This window comes from Sebastes umbrosus, chromosome 1, assembly GCF_015220745.1.
Source record: "Sebastes umbrosus isolate fSebUmb1 chromosome 1, fSebUmb1.pri, whole genome shotgun sequence".
NCBI lineage: Eukaryota > Metazoa > Chordata > Actinopteri > Perciformes > Sebastidae > Sebastes > Sebastes umbrosus.
The window spans coordinates 9,440,836-9,463,500 of NC_051269.1; the positions used below are offsets into that span (position 1 = coordinate 9,440,836).

The 22,665-nt window shown below is 41.5% G+C and overlaps 1 protein-coding gene across 2 annotated transcripts in view; it reads right to left on the bottom strand.

Annotated features, from left to right (window-relative positions):
• Nucleotides 1-22,665, bottom strand: part of ca16b (carbonic anhydrase XVI b) — a 138,586-nt gene that overhangs the window by 8,058 nt on the left and 107,863 nt on the right. The window contains exons 10-24 of one of the 2 annotated variants that reach the window (XM_037763378.1): nt 20,299-20,407; nt 20,142-20,191; nt 19,291-20,038; nt 16,872-17,010; nt 15,082-15,120; nt 13,903-13,994; nt 11,098-11,189; nt 7,667-7,763; nt 7,468-7,550; nt 7,012-7,146; nt 6,773-6,907; nt 4,767-4,939; nt 4,486-4,621; nt 1,038-1,184; nt 495-588 (exon numbers count right to left, since the gene is read on the bottom strand). In XM_037763378.1, the coding sequence (XP_037619306.1) occupies nt 495-588; nt 1,038-1,184; nt 4,486-4,621; nt 4,767-4,939; nt 6,773-6,907; nt 7,012-7,146; nt 7,468-7,550; nt 7,667-7,763; nt 11,098-11,189; nt 13,903-13,994; nt 15,082-15,120; nt 16,872-17,010; nt 19,291-20,038; nt 20,142-20,191; nt 20,299-20,407 (2,269 nt within the window). The remainder of the gene's footprint in view (nt 1-494; nt 589-1,037; nt 1,185-4,485; nt 4,622-4,766; nt 4,940-6,772; nt 6,908-7,011; nt 7,147-7,467; nt 7,551-7,666; nt 7,764-11,097; nt 11,190-13,902; nt 13,995-15,081; nt 15,121-16,871; nt 17,011-19,290; nt 20,039-20,141; nt 20,192-20,298; nt 20,408-22,665) is intronic. The other variant, XM_037763370.1, reaches the window with a different exon arrangement.

A 22,665-nucleotide genomic window follows, 5' to 3' on the forward strand; every position in this document is an offset into this window, starting at 1 on the left:
TCATTACCAGTCCTCGCTGTTGCTATAGCAACAAGTACGTCCTTTTCCCCTGTCAGGGTGCAGAGAACGCATAGAAAGATTAACTTATAGGATTATGGAAATAGATTCTAATTCTGGAGCACAAATTGTCTTTAATAATTTACAGACTGAAAAATAGGAAAATGTAGAACACTACTTTAGGAAATGCTGAGTCTTAGTTTCTTCCATTTCCAAAAAGGAGGGAAAGTAACCAACACAGACCGGTTTTTATTTGTAGAAAATATTTTTAATAGTGTCCAAATGTAATTTTATCCTTCAAATTAAAACATATTGTTGGTGTGTGACTCCTTTCTGGACAGCAACCCCTATAACTCTCTATGTAAACCCACTATAACCAGCCCTCTTGACACCCCTGAATGCAGACTCTGGCGGCTTTACATGCTCAACATGACCTCGGTTTTTCCAAAACCTCAGCTCCACTGCAACTGTGCTGTGGTAAAAGATAAGATACTCACAGGGAACCACTGAGGAATTGCGGTTCTTCTCCTTGTTGCAGTCTTTGTGCGCACTAAAGCACTCCACAAAGCGCGCGTTGCATTGAGTCAGCAGCTGTTGAGAACGGAAAGCAAAGACCAGAAGATCAGGAAAATCTTACTTAGTCCTGAGAGTCGCTGTACATTCAAATCACGAGACACAATGTTGTTTAACACCCGAGATTAACGGCAAGTCTTGCACATTAATAATGAGCATGTGCAGCTCGGGAGGAAGTGACATTATGTGTGAGCAATTATCGTCCCTCTGCTGATGTTGACAGAGCAGGAGCTTGATGAAACATTCATCAAGCTTTGCATAAGGCAGCAGGGGTGACAGACATGACTTTATTACAGCCAACATCAGAGACGCTTTCAATCTATTCCCGTCTGGAACTGGAGAGCCACCGTGCACGTTGCTAACAAGCTTCTGATCCAAAGACTGCCTTGATTTCAGCTGGCAGTGCCGCTGCAGACGGTGACAGCTCGTCTAAACGTACCAGTCAGGCTCCCAGAAGGTTTACTCACCCTGAACTGCTTCTCCAGCAGCGTGCGGCCTGTCGAATTGGGCGTGAGGATGCTGTTGACATAACTGTGCAGCTGCCAGGCGGGCACCTCTGTATCTCTACTCATGATGGTCTCCATCAGAGCATCGTGGATGAAAACATACTGCTCCTGAGGGGAGACGGGGGGTAAGGAGACCAAAAGTGTTCAAAATGAATACGAATAAATACATTAAAAAAATATATATAACCCAGTGAAAAAAAAACAATACATGTTTTAAACCCAACTTGCGATAATGACATTTTTTTTATCCAGCTTTTTATTGCAGGTATTTTTATATTTAATTCCAGCAGTTTTTCACAGGGCAGCAGCAGTTATGTACGGAAGCCCTGAGAGGCAAGTGAGAAAAAAAAAGATTCTGGTGATCCATTTTCTAGGTCTGATCTGAATTGTTTTCCCTTCTGTGTTTATGACTTAAGAACATGTGAAAGGAAAATATTTCTAAGTTTCTTAGGTTACTTACTTTTTTTTTTTTCATTGAAAACAGGTGAATTTCTTTTTTTTTAATTTTTTTTAATCAAATGTTTGTTGTTGTATTACTCATTTTGGCCACAAGAGGCTGAGGTGCATCACTACCCCTAAACAGGACTACAAGCATTCATGTTTTCTTCCAGGTGAGTTTTTATTTATCCGTGCACTCTAAACACACGGTACATATGTTGTGTGTTAACATGTTATGTAAATTAAAACTCACCTGGAAGAAAACATGAATGCTTTTAGTCCTGGGGTCTGTTTCACAAAAGCAGGATAAAGAAATCCAGGATAAGAGAGAAAGCGAGGCTTGACCTAGTCTAGTCAGTTCATCCTGGCTTAATCCATTTCACGTAGGCCGAGCCAGGCTGAGGAGGGGCGACTAGGTTGAGCCAGGTGTAAGTAATTCAGATAGATGTGCGTTCACTGCTTAGACCACGAGGTCGATCAAAGACTAACTGATGCTGAATTGGAGTGAACGTGTTCCGCGTACTTTAAACCCAGTGAGAAACTAATGAAAGATCACGAGGAAGTAAAGCATCTAATATGTAGAGATGGAGACACGGCTGTCGGCTGCTCTAATAAAACAGCGAGAAAAAAACGTGGCAGACAATAGCGGAGCGACTGAATGCCTAAGTAGCCTAAAAATACCCTATAACGTTACAGTCACTCACCACTGCTGTTAACTGAACCCGTCATAATTAAAACATTCAAGGAGTTACTGTCACTTCACCTTAAAAGTGAGCGGTGGAAGTTAATATATTATTTAGGAAATATACCATGAAGATTAATTACATCCACTAATCCACAATGCTAGAATACAACGATACTATATCTATCTATCTATCTATCTATCTATCTATCTATCTAAATATATATAAAAAAACAATGATTAATACATTATGTTACAGACCTGCTTACAGTTTGCATTGGAGTGATCGCTTACTTCTCTTTCTAATTTCCTCAATGTCTTTCTTTTTATTTCCATATCTCGGTCCAAGTTCTGCAGTTTTTTTTTTTGTAATTTTAAACGTTGACTCTTTTTAAATAAATCACTTTTTTCATTGATATTTGCACCTCTGCAAACTATATTAGCTTTTTTTAAGTGTGTGTGTGTGCCTACAGTCAGACATCTGACAGTTTGTCAATTATTCAAAACACTAATTAGCACAGTAGGAATTGTGCATGGTGTGCCCCATTACGACCATTATTTATATAGAAAGAAAGAAAGAAAGAAGGCTAGATGTAGCCTACATGTCAACCTAGTGGAAATACTTATTTAGTCCATAATGGATACAAAGTCAGTGATGTGGTGCTCATGGAAAACATCATTCTTAACAGGACCCAGACGCTGTACAGCCTGAAAGCCAGCCTGACAACGTAGTGAGTGTTACATGTAGGACATCCACCACTATGCAGAATTCCTGCTGCGCAGCACACACTTCAAAAAACATACTGAGGGTATTAGAAAGAGAAGTAGTCTAAATGAAAATGAAAATGTACACAGTAACACCGTGTGTTAATCATTGCTATTTCTTTCTCTCCCAGCAGACCAGTGATCCAAGAAAAATAAAAGGTCAAAGCATTGTTGTGTCCTCTCCCTGTTCCTTCATGAATGTTCCGGTGAACTTTATCAGCCATTTCCAGTCAATAATCAGTCAAACCTCCAACAACAATATGAACAGCAGTCTCCATGAATGATTATGAAAATAAAAAAATAATGATGATCACAATGTTAAAATAACAGTACTTAGCTGAATGATGGTATGTATTCAGTTAGTGCTTCTTTTTATTACACTGCATTAAAATAAAGTATTTTAATGCAGGCTAATAAAAATAAGGCTCGTACATAGATAAGATCATGGACTAACTGTAAAAACACACTGGTTTCTGATCGGAGTGACTGCTGACTGAACAGATAAGACACCAGGGTAAATTAAGCCTGGCTGTTAGTCTGGTCTGGAGCAGGCTAGCTGCACACAATAAATCTCCATGGTAACTGATGTGCCACTGCTTTCATGAAACCGAGTCAAGGCTAAACTGAGCCAGGATAACTGAAAAAATCCCAGCTTAATCCCCTATCTAGGTTTTGTGAAACAGGCCCCTGTTTTCACTTTGTCATAAACACACGTTAGAAAACCATTTAGATCAGACTTAGAAATGGATCACCAGATTTTTAGTTTTTCCTCACTTGCCTCTCAGGGCTTCCACAGTTAAACACAGCCAGTCAGCCTGTTTGTGTTTGATTAATAGACAAAGACTGGAATCACAAGTGGTATTAGGAAATAAAATGATGATGGGGAAAAATGTCATTGTGAAATAAAAACATGTTGAAAAAAATTTAAATAATTGTTAAAAATTGCTATGTATAACAGACCGTTGCTATGTGTAACAGACCGTTGCTATGTATAACAGACCGTTGCTATGTGTAACAGACCGTTGCTATGTATAGCAGACCGTTGCTATGGACGCAGTTCTGATCTCAGACTCTGGAAGACCAATTTTGTGTCAAATTGTTAATTTCTTAATTAACGAGCCGCTTCACATCGGGTTCTTGCATCGCCCCGTCAGGGTTTATTTCACAACAATGACCGGCTCACTGTACATTATCCTTTCCAAGGATAGCTGGTATAAAAGGACTATTTGTACACTGTCATGTAGCTTAATCTATAATAATACATCATGATTTATTAGTTGATTATATTTTGCATAACCTGAGGCCTGAGGACAGCCAGTATGGACATTTGTCTGCATCGTGGTGAGTGTATCATAGTTTGTACTGTGTGTTACAATGAAAGTGTGACTTTAACCTGAGCCTACAGTATCAAACCGAATAGCTTTCATGACTCCTTAATCCATCTTTAATCATAATTGACCTTTTTTAAATGTAAAAGAAAGGAATCCGGTTTCACAACATGAGGGATGATTCGGGTTTTCTTACCTCAGTCTGAACCAGGTAGTTGCGTTGTGTGCGAATATGTTTGAGAAAATCCAGGACGCTGACTGTGCTTTTGTCCTTGATCTGCTGTAGCATGCTGTCAATGACAATGTAGGTTCCTGTGCGCCCAACCCCTGCACTGAGGAGCAGAGCACAGAGCAGTATGAGCATAAAGCCAGGCCCATAGAGGGAGCTGTTAACCAAGTCAACGAAATGTGAGACTCTCGCACTCATAAGTAACATTCATTTAGCCCAGGAGCTCAGTGACACAGTAAGTACCGTACCTGCAGTGCACCAGGACGGGGCCCATGTCTGCAGTGCGAGCCGCTGACGAGCGGTTGATGAAGGTGAGGACGGGGAGGGTGTACTCCGGTACTCCCATGTCAGGCCACTGAGTGTAGTGATACTGGACCACGATGCGCTCATTAAGCTTCCCTTTTGGGTTCCCCTTCTGACCCTGGAACAAGAGAGCAGGCTCTTCATTTATTGTACATGGAGGACATCATCATGGGACGCTTGTTTTCAGTACTGACTTGGCCTATTTATAACTGTGTTTACTAAGTGGACATTTAATCAAACTTACTCTTACACAGACATTAGATGTTACCAAATATTTCAAACTGTAAATATGTAACTGTTGTGTAGCTAATTGAACAACTTAAAAAAAATAGCTTGTTAATATGTGACCCGTTTAGATTTAAGCGTAAAACAGATGATATGGAATATGATTGTTGGAAATTCTTCTAATAAAGGCTTATAAACATCTCTCTGCAAATGAAATAAAGTATTGATGGAGTCAATCTTTGCATGTCATTAAAAATTTATACGGTGTTTTTGAGAATCGATATAATATCACAAAACATAATATCGGGATACTCAATATTTTCTTACACCGCTAGTGAAGTGATGAGAGATGATGAGTTACAGACAGTCTGCAGCTGCTTTCTGATACACAGAGTACTGTCCTTGCTGATAAGCTCCGAGACAGCCTCGCATACCTGCCTAAGAACTACACTGTGGTAATATGCTGTTGAACATTAGGTCACTCAAAGGTTAAAGCTGGATTTCTCTGTATTTTTGACACTTCAACGGTCAACACTGCTGACCTCACACTTGATCAACATGCTGCTTCATCATAATGTAAACAGGGAAGATTTTCATTACATGACACCAAAAATAACACACACACTATAGAGGGGAGGCTGTGTCTCAGAGGGTAGAGCAGGTTGTCCACCAATCGGAAGGTCAGTGGTTCGATCCCCGGCTGCTCCGGGTCACATGTCGATGTGTCCTTGAGCAAGACACTTAACCCCAAATTGCTCCCTAAGGCATAGCCATCGGTGTGTGAATGAGTATTTAGATTAGATCCTGATGGGCAGAGTTGGCACCTTAGCAGCCTCTGCCATCAGTGTATGAATGTGTGTGAATGGGTGAATGCTGACATGTAGTGTAAAGCGCTTTGAGTGGTTGGAAGACTAGAAAAGCGCTATATTAATGCAAGTCCATTTACCATATATATACTGTATATATATCGTATATCCCGTTAACGCAAAATCGTTTTAACACCACTAATTTCTTTAACGTATTAATGCAATCGATTTTTCGGAAGATGTAGTGGGCTCAGTTTTAAAGCTAGAGTGAAGATACTGGTATCATATGAAAATGGAAAATTTTGGTCAGGAAAAACTGTCATGGCCATTTTCAGAAGGGTCCCTTGACCTCTGACCTCAAGATATGTGAATGTAAATGGGTTCTATGGGTACCCACGAGTCTCCCCTTTACAGACATGCCCACTTTATGATAATCACATGCAGTTTTTGGGCAAGTCATAGTCAAGTCAGCACACTGGCGAGGAGGCGAGGAAAGGAATCGATGTTGAAAATCTCTGCTATTGACAGTAATTACAGCTCAGAAAGCATCAATCGGTCTCTTCTAGAGTTTATAAAGCCCACAAAGAAAGTATTTAAAAATCTATCAGTAAACCAAAGCTCAACGGTACAAAGAAACGTATACTTTAACACTCAGCTTTTACAGATCCACTGCATTTGAAATGAGAGGACAGCATTCATGTAATAAATATATATATATATAGTCTTTAAAGTCTTTATTAGGTAAGACATTCATTAAATCTTAATGGTGCAACCCAATTTAGTAAATCACTAGTTTGAATCTCGCCTTACACACAAACATCGCAACAGATTAACGAGTAGCTGGAGGAACCTGATCCAGCTTTAAAAAGTGAAATCTCATTCAAACGAAACAGAATTAAATGAGTCTGACTTTTAGTTACCTTTTTAACTTTAGTGTTCCTTATATGGAAACGCCGCAGCGTGTAGCAGGCGTGCACTTTGGTGCTTTTCAGCGTCACCACGACGTTTCCGTACTGCTCGCTGTTCTCTGTCGGCCAGTACTGGTCACATTTCCTCTGAAGGACACAACAGACAAAATTAATGATATGAAACGTCACAAATACAGTAAGGGATTTGTTTTTTTTATACTTCTGCAAATGAAAAATGAAAGTGAACCTACTCTCCCTTTCTCCACCAGGTTGGTGATCATGATGATCATTCCCGTATTCTGCTCCCACACCATCCTCCAAAAGTCCTCGAATGTAGACTTGAGAGGACCCTGAGCAGCGATGTAAGCTCTGGGCCGGTTGTAGCCCTGAAACAGGAGAGTTTATTTACCGGTAAGATGTAATCAATACTGTACAACTTACCAACAACCACTGATATAGCTGGTTTACTGACACAGGTAGGTCGTGCAATACACTCCTTCAGCTGACAGAAATTGTAAATATGTATACATTCATCAATATTCTTTAAATAGATACCCAATTTGTATTGCTCTGTCTGTCGCTGTTACGACTGTGATACCTAAATCAATATTTTAAATAAAGATGTCAGCATCTAAAGCACTGTTCACGACACTAAACGGGATCATGCAGCCTTTTCTAACATGTATTACGAAAAACTAGTCACTCACATCCACGTAGTTGGCATTCATGTAATCCGAGTGTTTGGCATCTTTCCCCGCCAGCGCTCGTAATTTCACCCTGCTGTGGTCATCTGGGGAGAGCATTGATAGATTTGTGTGGATTATTAAAAGAATGAAAACATGTTATAAAAGCATGATTGGATTGCGCAGCAGTAAACATCATAATCAGATTTTACAGCTGACTCACAGGCCACAATGTTGATGTATCTGTTTTTGTGCTTGTTGTCGGGATGATTGGAGTGCTCTGCAGTGATTTTCAGGTCCGCTGTGGAGCGTTGGACCTCCTGGAGAGAGGAAAAATAGACAGAGATGGATTTTATTAAACAAGGAGAGAAGATGTAATGGAATTACCCTCGCTAACTGTTACAGCGCTTTTATAGAAACGGCATGTTTTTATTTCTAAACAAGTAAAAACTTCTCCGATGATTTGATATTTTATTGGTCTTTACAGGGAAACTTTTCAAACTTGCCCCCTGCGTAAGGAGCTCAGGATAAACTGCAAAGCAGAACCTCTGGCAGGGATTCAGTGTCTCGGCCAAGGACACTTCAGAAGAGCAGATGCTTTCCGCCACTGGGGCTTGAACTCAGGCCTCCAGTAAGACAGCCTTCATCTCCTCTTCTTCACCCACACCACGCTGCACCCGCCCACCCCTAAAAAATCCAACAATCATTTTTGCAACACGGCTTCATTGTGATGCATTTGAAAATTATGCGCACGGGCTTCACATCGAATGACCCCAATTAGAAGGAATCCTCTGGGGGCGAAGCTTTTGCCTCGTTTCTTAACCTGGTTACACAGAGAATGTGTTCCCATCCAGTCAACCAGCAGACAGACCTTCTCTAATTAACCTCCGTCTCTCTTGATCTTTCTCTCCGTCTCTCTCACGGCCATCTGCTCAAAAGTAGCAACCCTACACATTAACACAAGCATAAAGTAATCTCTAAGCACTGTTCTTTACACAGGCACATTCTGCAGACAACATGTGCACAGTAGAGGGGGGAGATTAACAGTGCTGAATAGTCTATCACTACTTACTGAACCCCAGGAACAACACACTTCTAAGTTTCCTGCAATCTCGTGGTGTTTTTTCACACCTAACCTGTTTGGTTCATTTCAAACAAACCTGTGCACCTGCCCGTTAGGTTCGGTTCGTTAAGGCTGGTGTGAAAGCTGTAAGCTGAGGACCAAACAACCAGACCAAGACCACCTGCAAGGAGGGTCTGGGTTTGCCTCAAAGCACACTGTGGTGAGGTCTGTTTGTGGTGTGAAAGCAAAATAAAACAACCCCTGGATTTTATTGAGAGATAGATAGGTCATTTTATCAACAAAATCCACGAATAGTAGTAGTTAAACTTTTGAATTATCTAAAATTCAGATAATTCATGAGCTAAACTACCACTGGGCTGCACGGTGGTGCAGTGGTTAGCACTGTCGCCTCACAGCAAGAGGGTTGCAGATTTGAATCCGGCTTGGGGCCCTGCTGTGTGGAATTTGCATGTTCTCCCTGTGTTAGCGTGGGTTTCCTCCCAACGGGGGTGTAACGATTCATCTACTACATCCATGTATCGATTTATATTCCTAGAATTCAACTACATCGATAGGTACTCGGCAAGTTGTCCTTCATGTTCAAGCAAAAGCTGCAACAACTCATAGTTGACTGCTGTACTTGCTGACCAGCCCTCACTTTTCTCTCTCTCTTCCATTTACACAAAGAACATCCAGTAATCCGCCTTTTTTTTTGTACATAGTGTTTATTAATCTACCTATGCTGTTTTTAGCCATTTTCTCATGTCTTGTCACGGCATGCTGTATGTTTGTCATACTGTACTGTATCTGTGCTGTTTGTGTTGCTTGTGTGGACTGTGTGTTTTTATACTCTTGCTGCTGCCTCTTGGCCAGGTCATCATTGTAAATGAGAATTGGTTCTCAATTGATTTTACCTGGTTAAATAAAGGTCAAATAAATAAAATAAAATGGGAGACGGGTATCGATATAAAACCGATTTGAAACGCAAAAAACGATTGCATCGATACTAAGGATTTGCACCTTGTATTTAAGGACGAAAAATGTTATATGAAATTGTTTTTTAGCGCTTGTTTTAGTAAAGAAATGTTAGTTCAGGCGCTATCAATCCACTTGACGAGAGCGGCTTCACCCACAGGTGCTTTCCCCGTGCGCTGTCGTTTTTTCATTCAGAGATGACTTTCCTTTTCCCCGCCATGATATCTATTTGCACGCATCAGCCTCACGTATCCAGCCAGAGACCAAAACAGAAATTCAACTAACATTAGTCTAACATAGTTTTAAAATGTTTATCCGTATGTTTTCATGTATGAAAAGACCCCAAATGAACACTGTAGGTGGATAACTTGATTACAATAAGCAAATTATGTAACCAGCGTTTGTAGAGGAATGATTCTGTCCCAAGCTTTAAGATCTCTATCAGCGGTTGATCTCTGTATTATTGATCTACCGTTTATGTTGAAAATGAAAACAGAAGCAGCAGGTTGAACCACTGTTCATTTCATTTGAATAGAAGTTGGTTTATTATTTTTTTGTTAAATATTGCACTGCCTTGTATCTTGAGATCTGAATCAGCAGGTCCTGAAGTTCCACTTTTTATTATTTTTCAAATAAAAGCTGTATGTATTTGCCATTAATCATTGTTTACTTTTTTTTATTCATAATTGATTTATCCCTGATTCCCTTACAAGAAAGATTTTGAGGAATCCTGACCTGCACTGTTCAGTATCAGATATTTATTTCACAATCACACTGACTGAATTTTTGGCAAAAGAAAGTTACTGTATCGATTTCAAATCATTGAATCGTATCGCTCTAGATGAGCCAAATATCGTCCTTGAATCGTATCGGAACCATGGAAATCGCATCTTATCGTTGTAAAAATCGTTACACCCCTACCACCCACAGTCCAAAGACATGCAGGTTAATTATTGACTCTAAATGTCCCGTAGGTGTGAATGTGAGCGTGAATGGTTGTCTGTCTCTATGTGTCAGCCCTGTGATAGTCTGGTGACCTGTCCAGGGTGTAGCCCGCCTTTACCCAATGTCAGCTGGGACTCCCCCCCCCCGCGACCCTGAATAGGATAAGCGGTTACGGATAATGAATGAATGAATGAATGAATAAGCTACTAATGAATTCATCTGCTGATCGTGAACTGTCAATAAAGCAATCCAGCCAATAAAGATAAAGAAGCGTGAAAAACGCATGACGTGTAAAAACAAACAACACTATTTATGACAATGCTCATTATCAGTTATTACTTTATGAGCTCTTTGAGACACCACAGAACATAAATAAATAGACGCAGTAAAGTGCACGACTCGCTATACTGCTGACGATGCAGGATGACAGCTGCCAAAACCGTCCCAATCAACGAGTTACGAGTTGTCGGTCCATATGACTTCATGTTTACTTTGCTAGTTTGTAATAAGTCAATGTCAACATGAAGCAGAGCAGAACTAAAAGGCAACGATGCACTTTTTTTTTTATCCTTCAAATAGACCAACTGAACCCAACTCCATTGTAAAAACACCATGAGTTATATAGCGAAGCAAACAATGCATCAAAACGAATCATCATTGAAGTGGCGTACCTCAAACTCCTCAGAGAAACCTTGCAGGTTGTTCTTGTAGAGCTCCATGATGTGTTTAATAAACAGCTTGACGGGGATGGCCTCCATGTCGTCTGCAGGACAAACACAGAGCAGTTAGTTACTGTGCGTGTGGTTGGTAGTGCATTATGAGGGTTTGTTGCTAGCCACCATGTAATTTAAGTGTGTTGGCAACACACACACATGGCAACCGATGTGATTTCGCATATTTTGAAAGTCTAATGCAACCAGGCAGCAAATGTAAAAGTAAATATTAGAAAAGAAAAGTCAGTTTTGTTCCGTTTTAACAGACTAACCTCGATCATAAATATCTAGATTCGGTATTTTGAGCATTTATTGCAGGGAGCATCTGTCTCATCTGAGTCAAATCAGCCCCAAATCACACATGAGGGATCTTTGATAAGGCTGGTCACCATCACACTGGGACAATAGTGCAGGGGACCCAGCTGTCATTGCTGCCGATACTGGCAAATGTCTTAACTAATACACCCTCGCAGCTGGGGCTTTAAGGGCTCTTACTTGCCTCAGTGGTTATGGCGTAAAGGTGAATTCTGGATTGTTAATCTGTTCATTTATCAAAAAAGTCCTCCCTTGTATTAGTGTCGAGAGTCACTTATCAGTCTAATCAGATCCTCTGAATGCTTCTGGGTGAAATGTGGCTCAAGGAGTTCGAAATTGAAATGAAATGAGGCTGATTAGGTGCAATCTTTCTTGACGGGATATAAAACTGTAACAGAGGCATGTTCACATGTGTGCTTGCATGTCCCACAGCACTGTGTGCAACACAAATGCTTTTTAACAACGACCTCATTCTGTCATTTTTCCACTTTAAACATTTAAAATGTCTACAAACATCCATGAAGATAAGTGATGCAAATTCGGAGGCCCCATAAAGCCACTGTTCTATGAAATTCATTTTCTTGCACATTTTCAACTTCAATCAAGTACATGGTCAGTCATGCAGAATATATGTGCAGTAAGAAAATTGAAAATTCTAAGAGAGTAGAAGAGAAGAAAAAAGAGCAAGACAGAAAGAAAATGGAGAGAAGAAAAGAAAAGGGATAAAGAACGAAGAAGACAAGCAATAAAAGGCTAATGAATGTGGAGTCAATGCTGGCATCAACTGTGCTCTTTAACTGTGATATCACAGCCTTGAAATGTCCCCGAGCTGTGAAAGTAAAGTCTGCTATCGACTAGCTGCCACTGCGCTGCTGCCTGGGACATTAAAGCCAACGGAAAAAAAAACAGTCTCACAATTCCTGGAGAAGTGCTCTCAGAGTCATTTCACATGTAAATGACCAGAAACTGTGCAAATGAAGACATCAAGGTAATAGAGAAAACCATTTGAAAACAGTTAATGGTGGCCTGTGGATGTCCTGTATCAGCACTGCAGACATCTTTCACTTAAAGTCAAGACCCCTTTGTCATTTCTTGGACTCAGTTTCACTCTTAAAATCGCACCTTTTTTTTTAGGTTAAATAACATATATTTTTGTCTATACACCCCCACAGTCCAGTCCTATGAAACTTACTTTAAGCCGACTATTTCAAATGTTTATCCATTAGTTAAAGGGGAGACACTGCAGGTGAATAGGTTACAACATTTTAAAGCTGCAGTAGGCAGAAATATTTTTGGCATCATTGGGCAAAAATTCTATAACAAGCTTTCAGCATATTGTAATTCAAGTGTTCTGAGAGAAAACTAGACTTCTGCACCTCCTGTTGGCTCTGTTTTCAGGCTTTCAAATATCTAGCCCGTGACGGGAGATTTTGGCCAATCACAGGTAATTTCAGAGAGAGAGCGTTCCTATTGAGCGTTCCTATTGGCTGCGCTCCGGCTGGTGGGCGGTGCTTGGTATTTCTTCAGAAATCTAATCATTGGATTAAGCCAGGTTACAAATTCTTGTTTCATTTTGTTGACATGTTAGAGTCAAAGGTTTTTACGGAGGGGATTTTGGATATCTCTTTGTATCACTCCATGAATCAGAAAATACTGTCAACAGCCATAAAAAAAATCCATTTTCAACATGTTTTTTAGGAATAAATGATGTTCTATAAAATCAGGCTATGAATGATATATGAACAAAGCCCCTCTTTGAAAACCTTCAGAATATAGTCAGGAAGGAAACTGGAATGTTTGGTGTATGAATGAAGTGGAGATTTCTGGCTCAGTCTGAGAAAAAAAGTTATATTGAGAAAACAGCCTTTAAAGATATGGATTGTAAAATCATTTTGAAGACACTGCAGATGAATAGGGTAAAAAAAACAACTAATATATATCAAATATATATAAAATTGACCAGTGCCACACTGTTTTTGCCTGGGGTGTCTCGCCTTAAGCTTATATTTCAACTTTATTCAGCTGTTTATAACATCACTTTTAGCTATATATTTTAACCATCTATCCATTACTTTCAGCTAACTGTTTATCCATCATTTTTAGCCAGCCATTCATCTTATCTAATCATTATTTTACTTTTATCTATCTGTTTCAGCTTCTTTACTTACTTGCTAACTAGTTTTTACACACTCTTAAACACTGTGTTCTGGTATTATAGTTGACTTAATATGAGGATATATATTTTCTATTCCAGTAGTAATTTCTATTTGATCCAATTTCTTGAGCTCCTCCATAATCGTTCCACATACGCCAAAGCGACTGCAGAATAGCCCCTGGGTGCCGCACAAGAACCATATAACAGAAGGAACCACAAGCAGTGAATCCTGACATAATATATAGATATTTAAACATCACATATATGAATATAATGAAGGAAAAACAGCTTACCTGGTATAGGGATAATCGGTATATTCTCATTGGCCACCACTCGTGGAGAGCTGCTCTCCTCCACATAGAAGTGAGCTGTCTGGAAAAATCTCCTACAGGGACACAGAGAGAAGAACAGTGAGACGCCACGGTGGAGTCTGTTAGGGAGTCGTTATCACATTGTTCTCAGATCCGGTCTGTCAACATCAGCATCTAAAAAGTTGAATACTGTAGAATGACACGGGAACGGCAGAAAAACTGCTAATGAAAACCCCAGAGTGAGCGGGACACAGCTGATCGCACACAGAGCCGGAGACTGGAAACAGTCGGAGCTGACTACAGGGAACAGGTAAACAACTCACAGCGACACACAGCACAGCGCAGCGCCAGATTTAGCTCTTTACTCAAACTGAAGACAACTAATCCAAACACAGATTCTGTCTTCAGGGCAACACACACACACACACACACACACACCGCTTTCAAGAGCTCCCACTCCACTTTGAGGGAAACAAAATCAACTTAAAGGTGCGTTTTTCTGGAGAAAATGTGTGTGATCGCTGCCGGTGGCTGCTGCTCAATGCACAGATGTTCATATGAAAACTATGTATTGACAAAATTCTGATGAAATTTTGCAGATTCATTACCTATCCACAGTTAATTCCTGTTGTTTCGAAAGCCAAAATGTTTGTGGCCTCCCAAATCCCTCCAACATTTTACACAGTTCAAGGGTCCAAAGTTCACACACTGAAAAACTGTAAATCTTGTCAGATCAATGCTGACAGACTGAAGGCAGCCATGATTTTTAGAGAATACCTACATTGTTTCTGGGGATATTACGGCTTTGTAAAAAAAATGAATTGTACTATTCTCTTTAGGCTAAAACGTTCCACATTAAAGACGCCCTTCCCCGCATTGAGCGCAACAAAAATCAACAATTCTAACATGATTAGTGAGATGTTGTCTAAATAGAAGAAATAAATAAATCTAGTTCTTCACTTTTTTAGAAAGCTCCTGAAAAACAGACTGTAAGTGAGCATTTTTTAAGGCCCCCGAAACACCTTGCACATCCTCTCCAGCCTCCACCCCCTCCTCCTCCTACACACACACACACACACACACACACAATGTATACTAATGAATGCATATAAAAGACCCTTGTTTCATCCCAATGCCAGCATTTCCTAGGTTTAATCCTACCTGTACTTGATGCAGAGGAGGGAGCAGAGGCTTGCCATTCTTTAAGAGGGATGAAGCATAAAGCATAGAGAGAAAAAAAAAAAAAAAGGCTGAACTGTGTTTAAAAGATATAGAAAGAGAGAGAGGGAGAGAAAGAAAGACTGAGCGAGAGGAGGGTGAAAAACAAAAAGGGTGGAGAGCTCCCCCCTGGCTTTGCGTCACACAGCCTCCCAATCCAATGGCTCCCTGTAGGTGCAGATGTTGTGCAGCTAACTAACCAGCAGCACCAGTCGACACCTCCTCCCTAGATTCTCCCCCATGATCTCAGAAGAATAGTTTGCTTTGGGGGAATGGAAGCTGGGATGAAATGAGCTTTCTGAATGGATGTCAGCGGAGAAAGAGAGGCGTCCCATTCAAACACCGGCGTCAGCATCACAAAACTGTTTTTTTTTTTTTTCTCAGTTGAACATCTGTGAGTTTTCGACAAACACCTCGAGCCTCAGAGGCTTCCAGATGTGCACTGCGAGCCCAGCAATTAATTCCATTGTAGACGTAACCTATAAGACTAACTGCGAAAAGGAACAAGCTAAAAAAAAATAAGACAAAGGGTATTAAAACTTCAAAAAGATGGCCATTGATCGCATATTTCTACATAAACATTTGAAATGAAAGTTGTTAATGAGCAAAATATCTGCGAGCCCGAGAAAACTCACTGGCTTTAATAGCTGCACTGTCACCAAGAGAGACTATACGCAGAGCATGAAGAGTGAGGAGAGTGTGAATGGGTTGATTTCATCTTTCATCATGGTCTTTTCCCCCGGGGGAAGCAGGCATTGTCTGCGAACTGTCAGAGTTGTCACAACAACAGCTGTGATGGCCATTTCTAATCTCAAAGCTGCCCCACAACTCTCGGTATCTATCCGCCGACTGGATCTGCCACAGTCGTCTTGCTTTTTCGACGGTCTGTTTTTTTTTTTTTTGAACACCTCTATGGAGCTGATAAGCAGGCTGTTATTTATACCGACGCTCTTATATTATCTGACACCACAGAATGCCACAGGAAGGTGTTTGTTGGCCCATAAACATTCGCAGCAGTGATCTCACACAATAATTTATAAAAATGTATCTTAACACATTTCAAGTATTAACAAAAATAAATCTCCACGCTGTAAATAAACAACATCCCACCCAACTAGAAGCAGACAGTAAATATGCACGGGACCAGCTGAGGAAAATGGTCCACGGTGCTATTTGGAACTCATTAACCATCCCACATGTGCCAGTGGTCTGGTCTGTGTAATTACTGGGGCTCCAATAGCGTGGCTGGAAATTAGCCCAGCAGATGAAGGCACAGCTGGGACCCCTGCTGGCTCTGCGGGGCCTTCGGGTCTCCTGACCCCTCACCCAGGTGGGTGATGGGCCTGATGTACGACATGCAGGCATCAGAGCAGTCTTGCTACCAGACTGTTTTGAGAGATTGATGCGCGCACATTGCGAAAATGTGCATAAAACGGATACATAACCGAACTAGACGGGTCTGAATGTGGAGCAGACTGACTGGAAAATCCAGACATGCATGCAGGCGTGTCACTTAATGCAAAATGGGAGATTTATGGGAGGGGGGTCGGCGCGGGTGAGGGGCAGATAGAGGTTTTCATACCCCCGAGGGAGCTATCAGTGATACCCTCATCAACATGAGGCATTTCTGTACGTATTAGAACCTCAAGTAATGGCATTTTACTGTTCTACCAAACATTTTAGAACTAAAATGTCCCCTTATCTGGAATGAGGTTAGGTTATACTGAACTTACCTCCAGTAGACCATCACAATCAGCAGCATTATGAGGCAGAGCAGAGTGAGGGCAGACACCACCACCAAGGGGACGATCCAAACCATCCTGCCCATCCCCGGCTGTGGGGTCCGGGTCACGTTGGACAAGACGGTCCTGTCTGGAACGTAACACATGCTCATAAATACATGCCTAAAAATATTCCATTGAATTAAACCATCTCACTTGCCAAGTGCTTATATGTGTTATGAGATTATAGCATGTTTGAAATTACTGCAATGGTTCCCAACCTTTTTCCATAAGGGACCCCTTTTTCTATCTTTGAGTAAACTGACGGCCCCTGACTAAAAGACATATTTTATGGATATTTCATATTATATTCAGTGCATAACAATAACAGTACAGAAAAACTGATAAACAGTACAATTAAGCTAGATAGTGAACGCAATAACTGCAAGAAGTTTGTGTAAAACGAGCGATTTGGATACATTTTGAGCAGATTATTTTCTGAGAATATTGCATCAGACATGGGTTTTCCTGCCATTTTTAGGAATTTATAATACAAATCTCTGTACATCTCTGTATTTTTTTTTTCATTTGTAACAATCAACTTGATAGGCTTTTTTTTTTTTCACAAATTCTTCTCCCTGACGCTTGGCCATTGTTCTATCAGCTCTTCTGATGTTTTAACTGTATACGTTTTAAAGTTTATACTGTATCTTAAATTATAATCCAAACTTTAAAAATAACTATTGTATTTAGATTTCCTCACAAAAATTAATGAAATGCTGAGATATAGGCCAACTGTATATTAAAAAAAAAGTTGTCTTATACCCCTTAAAATCAAGACAGCCTTGACGCGCCCAGTGAAGCCTTGGCGACCCCTAGTGGGGGGCGGGAACCAGTGCCCTGATGGCTAAAGTTAAAGGTCAAATGAGATCATCTCGGTGAAAATTGGTGAAGTCTTTGTGTTGCTTTTAGCCCTTTATTCTGAGTCCCAAGGTCAGATCCATGAGTGGATGGGAGGGGTGCATTAGCATGCAGCGCTGTCTGCCAAGGTGTCTTTTTTGATGCTACCACTGGGAGGCGCCAACGTGAGAAATGTTCTAATACTACACATAGGGGCTTTAATCTTCACTATACTTCCATTATATAGTTAATGTCAACCTGAGCCTGGTTTGAGCTCAATAGTTATCTTAGGTAAGAATAAAGAATAAGAAACATATAGGTCTATCATGGTAAAATACAAACATTAAAGGGATAGTTTGGGTGTTTTGCAGTGGGGTTGTATGAGGTACTTATCCATAGTTAGTGTACTGACAGTCGATGCGCCCCCAGCTTGGAGAAACAAGACAGGAGTACCAGCTCTGGAGCAAAGTAATACAGTGCTGTGGACGAGGACGGCAGCAAAACGTATTTTAGTCACCTAAAAGAAAGGCCCACCTAAAGAAAATGGATATCCGTTTAAGTGTTTGCTATATTTAGAATATTTTCCGACGGTGAATTGAACTGAAAGTGAAACTTATCTATACAGTTTTTGTCATCTGAGCCTTCTGGGATAGGAGAGAGCATAGATAAGTTTCACTTTCATTTCAGTTCCCCATCGGAAAGGAGAAGTAGAAAGCTGTCTAACGGCAAGTTAAAGTGGTGAATATATTGTAACTATAGCGTACACTTAAACTGATATAGATTTTTTTTTAGGTGAGCCTTTCTTTTAGGTGCCTAAAATACGTTTTTTGCCGTCCCCGTTCACAGCACTGCATTGCTTTGCTCCGGTGTTCCTGTCTGTTTCTCCAAACCGGGGGCGCGCCGATAAGTGCCTTATACAACCCCACTTCAGAACACACAAACTATCCCTTTAACCTTACCATGAGGCACCTTCAACAAAAAAAACAAACAGTTGAGACCGATCAAGATAAAACCTTTTGACAATAAAAGAATCTCTTTGGTTTGGGCTGAAGGTGTAGCAGGAATACTGACTGCCTGGTGACAGCTTTCAATCAGTGTCAATGACACTAACGTTATCACTAACATCTAACATTGTGAGGGTAAAAAATCTTCAAAAGTGCACTTCCCTTGAAGCGAACTCTTTCAAAATAAAGCTTGAAAGGATTCCTCGAGGCAGAACCCCTATGGCAGACGGCTTATTCCTGCCTTCAGGGCTCTGTGTTGTAGTGACACAAAACCCTGGAGCTTTATCTTTGACTGAAATGGTAACCGGTGTAGTCACTGTCTTAAATCAATGTATTTGTTATGCTAAATTGGGCTCCGTAACTGTTGGTGGTGATTAAAGAATTGTGCTTTGGAGAGAAGCCTTGACTTGTATGATAGCTGACAACAAGAGAAAAGAGCCTTGCTGAGACGCGTCTGTTTGGAAGGGACAATATTGTGTCATATCTGCATGGGAGAGAGAGAGAGAGAGAGAGAGAGAGCTGCTCACCAGTGTGGACAGAGAAAGGCCAGAGACTCTTGCCATCGCTACTGATCTTTGGAGACAGAGTGGAGCTCTGGGGAATCTGCATCTCGGCGGTGTCATTACGAGGCTCCTGAGTGGAGACTGCGTTTTCATCTGTGGGATTCTTCTCCACGTTGACCAAGTCATCGTCACCGGTGCTCGCGGGTACCGTGGTGCCTTTGACTGTAGGCTTCCCTTCTCCTTTCTCTTTGGCTGTGGATGCGGGGGTGGGGATTAAAGGCTCTTTGGCCACAGTGCTGTTGGCTTGCTTCTCCTCATTATCAGGTGCAGTCTTGTTCTTTCTCTTCTTCTCATCCTCTCCCTCCTCCTGCTCTCCTTCCCGCTCCCCCTCCTGCTCCTCCTCCTCCTCGCCATCACGCCCGGCCTGCTTGTCCTCAGACGGGGCGTCCGTCTCAGCGCCCTGGTGCGGCGCCTGCTCGGTGCTGGCCTTTGCGGGCGAGACGGACGGACGGGTGGGGTTCTGCGTGGCTTGGGGCGCCTGTGTGGGCCAAACGGAGCTGGGCAAGGAAGAGATGACCCCTCCGCCCACGCCCAAGCCCGCCAGCAAGGTGCTCGTCACCACCGATGCCACGGTGGCCTGGCTGCCGCTGGAGGAGGGGCCCATCCCCGTTGCCATGGAGACAATGGAGAAGTGGATGCCAGAGGATGTCCAAGTGGAGGAACCGGAGCTGATGGGAGCCATGTCTGCCGAGGACGCCGGGGAAATCGTGGGCTGACGGGAGACGGACAGAGAAAAAGTGGTCATCCAGCAGAAACGCATGAATGTTACTAACATGCAAAAACACATTTGCACTGCCATCTTCTGGTCAACTCACCATCCCAGTCTTCACAATACGAGAGCCTTCAAATATTCTTGTTGTATTAGCTGAAAAAAAAAGAGCAAGCGAGCATTTAAAAATCCATTTTCATGTGTCTGACATGCAAAATTATAATGCATAATGACTGGATGGCTGGAGGGTTTTGACCAGGTACCTCTGAACAGCAGCGTTTGACTGAAATCACTGCGTAGGTCATGCTGACACGCCGCCTGCACTCTGAACAGGTACAGGACGTCAGGGGACACATTAGTAATGACGGCTTTCTGCAAGAGAAAAGATGCACAATACGCACGCACTTAAGACCACTTGCAAACATGTTGTAAATAATGTTTCAATGAAAAACAAATTTCAAACTGTGGATGCTGTTAATTCATATTGCCCAAAATGAAAATACACCACGCTAAGCCAATGTTCCGCCAACAGTGTGTGTGACCCACAAGTTCGATGCAGATGAAAACCTCATTTCCCGTCCTAATTTAATTGTGTTGTGCACTTTGCAGATGGCTTTACTTATATTAAAATGGCCCTCGGAATGGATGGCTGATTGCCTCTGGTGTTGGAGAGCTAGTATTTCTCGAAAAAATAATTCAGATAAAAAGGTGTCCGGAGATAGAAACTGAAAATTTAAATGGAAATGAAGTGGGCAAAATAAGGAAGACAGACAGCAGAGAGAGAGAGAAGTGGAGAGAATGCTGTCAGTGAAGCGACTGATCAACTGTATTAATGGAGTGCAACCACATAGAGCACCTCATGGACACATTAATCGTTGTCTCCATGCCATCTGCAATAAACGTAGAATAACAACAGGAACCTGCAAAGGTCATAAAACAGAACAACAGGACTCAGTCAAAACCGAGTATATGGCTGGACGGCGTATGGTCAGTTTGTGAAGTTGTGGCTAAATTGTTATACAAATAGTGAGTGGTTATGTCTATAATGTTAAATCCAGCGCTACTTGTCCATCAGGTCCGGCGAGGACACTAAGGGCCGCTTCACTCAACTGGCCGTTCAAGCGGTTCGTCGTTGAATGCACCTGACTGGTCCCTGGTTTTCTGCTTGCGCACGGCGGCCTACTCGTAAACTTTCTGTTATGCCGTTTAAAAACCGTCCACCAAAAAATCTACTTCTGAAAACATTTTAAGCGAGAAATAGGCTATGCTTGTTGAATCTCGTTTCACTTTAGAACTAGATCGCCTAATTTGACAGCTTGGTCCAAGTATCGTGAGCTGGACGTGTACCGCTGGACAGGTTCATTTGCATAAAGGACTGTTCCCGCATTTTTTATTTTGAAAGAGCAACGGCCAGTGAGGAAACTCCACCACTCAGCCGACCAATTGCGAAACTTCATCGCTCAGTCGACGGACTTTTGTGTTTGTATTCATTCATTCTTTGAAAAACAGTCAATCTGATAACAGTTAAAGAGTAGCCAAACAGGTCTCACCGGTCAACTTACGGTTTCAAATATAGGTTTTCTACCTCATATTTGACGTATAAGCATCTCAAGCAAGTTATACCACCGTATGGCAGATCCTTAACAGAGAAGGCTTGTGACTCATGTCCAGACCACAGAATATAGAAAATGAATGGGCTCTTCCAGAGGACCTCTGGGAGCAGGTATGGCTGATGGGGAGTTAAAAGGTCAGTAAATGTAGCTGGAGGAGGCTGAGAGGAGCAGCTAACCCGCACGGGGAGACCGAAATAGCGGTGAGATGGTTTCTATGTTTAACATCAGACAGAACTGTTGTGGCAGGTCTTTGAACAAGCTGCAGGTAAGATGAGGACTTCAGAGGGGTGCAGGAGTTCAATGAATTAATACATGGTAATGTATCTCTAGCCGAGGATAGCATTAGTTGAAGTTGTGAAGGAGTTTTCTCGACTGCAGGGAGCCTGATTGCAGATTCATTCCAACCTGCTTGTCCATGGTTTCTAAGCTTTGGTAACTAGTTTGTATGTTAAAGATCTCCGACAGGCAGGTTTTAACTGATAAAGATAAACAGCATGGAATAATCATTTCTGTCTGATATGGTTTTTCTTTAAAATAGTTCAACCTGAGTAAAAAAATCTACTCCTCTTACATACATACAGTATATGCAAATATTGTTCATTTCAAAGGTTTAACTGCGAAACACAAGATATCTCCTAATTTAGTGGTTCCCAAAGTGGGGTCCGGGGGGTTCTAGGGGTCATTGAGAGGGTTCTAGGGGGTCCCCAGCAAAAAGAGGAATCATTTATTTTCACTACAAATCCCACAAGTAAGTGACAGACTGTATGACTATTTTGGTCATGAGTTTTGTGATGGAAATTTAAAAAAAAAAAAGATAAAAGTTAGCCATGTACTTGTAAAGACCTCAATATACTATGGATTTTGTCACTGTGAGTAAGCACACAAATGTTAAGAGACCCTACGTTTGGATAACAAACTGCTAGTGTCTTCCTCAGTGTCCCCGAGATTAATCATGACAGGTCACGATAAGATGTCCTAAATTGCTCTGCTGTCCGTAAGGATGTTGTTTTGTACCAG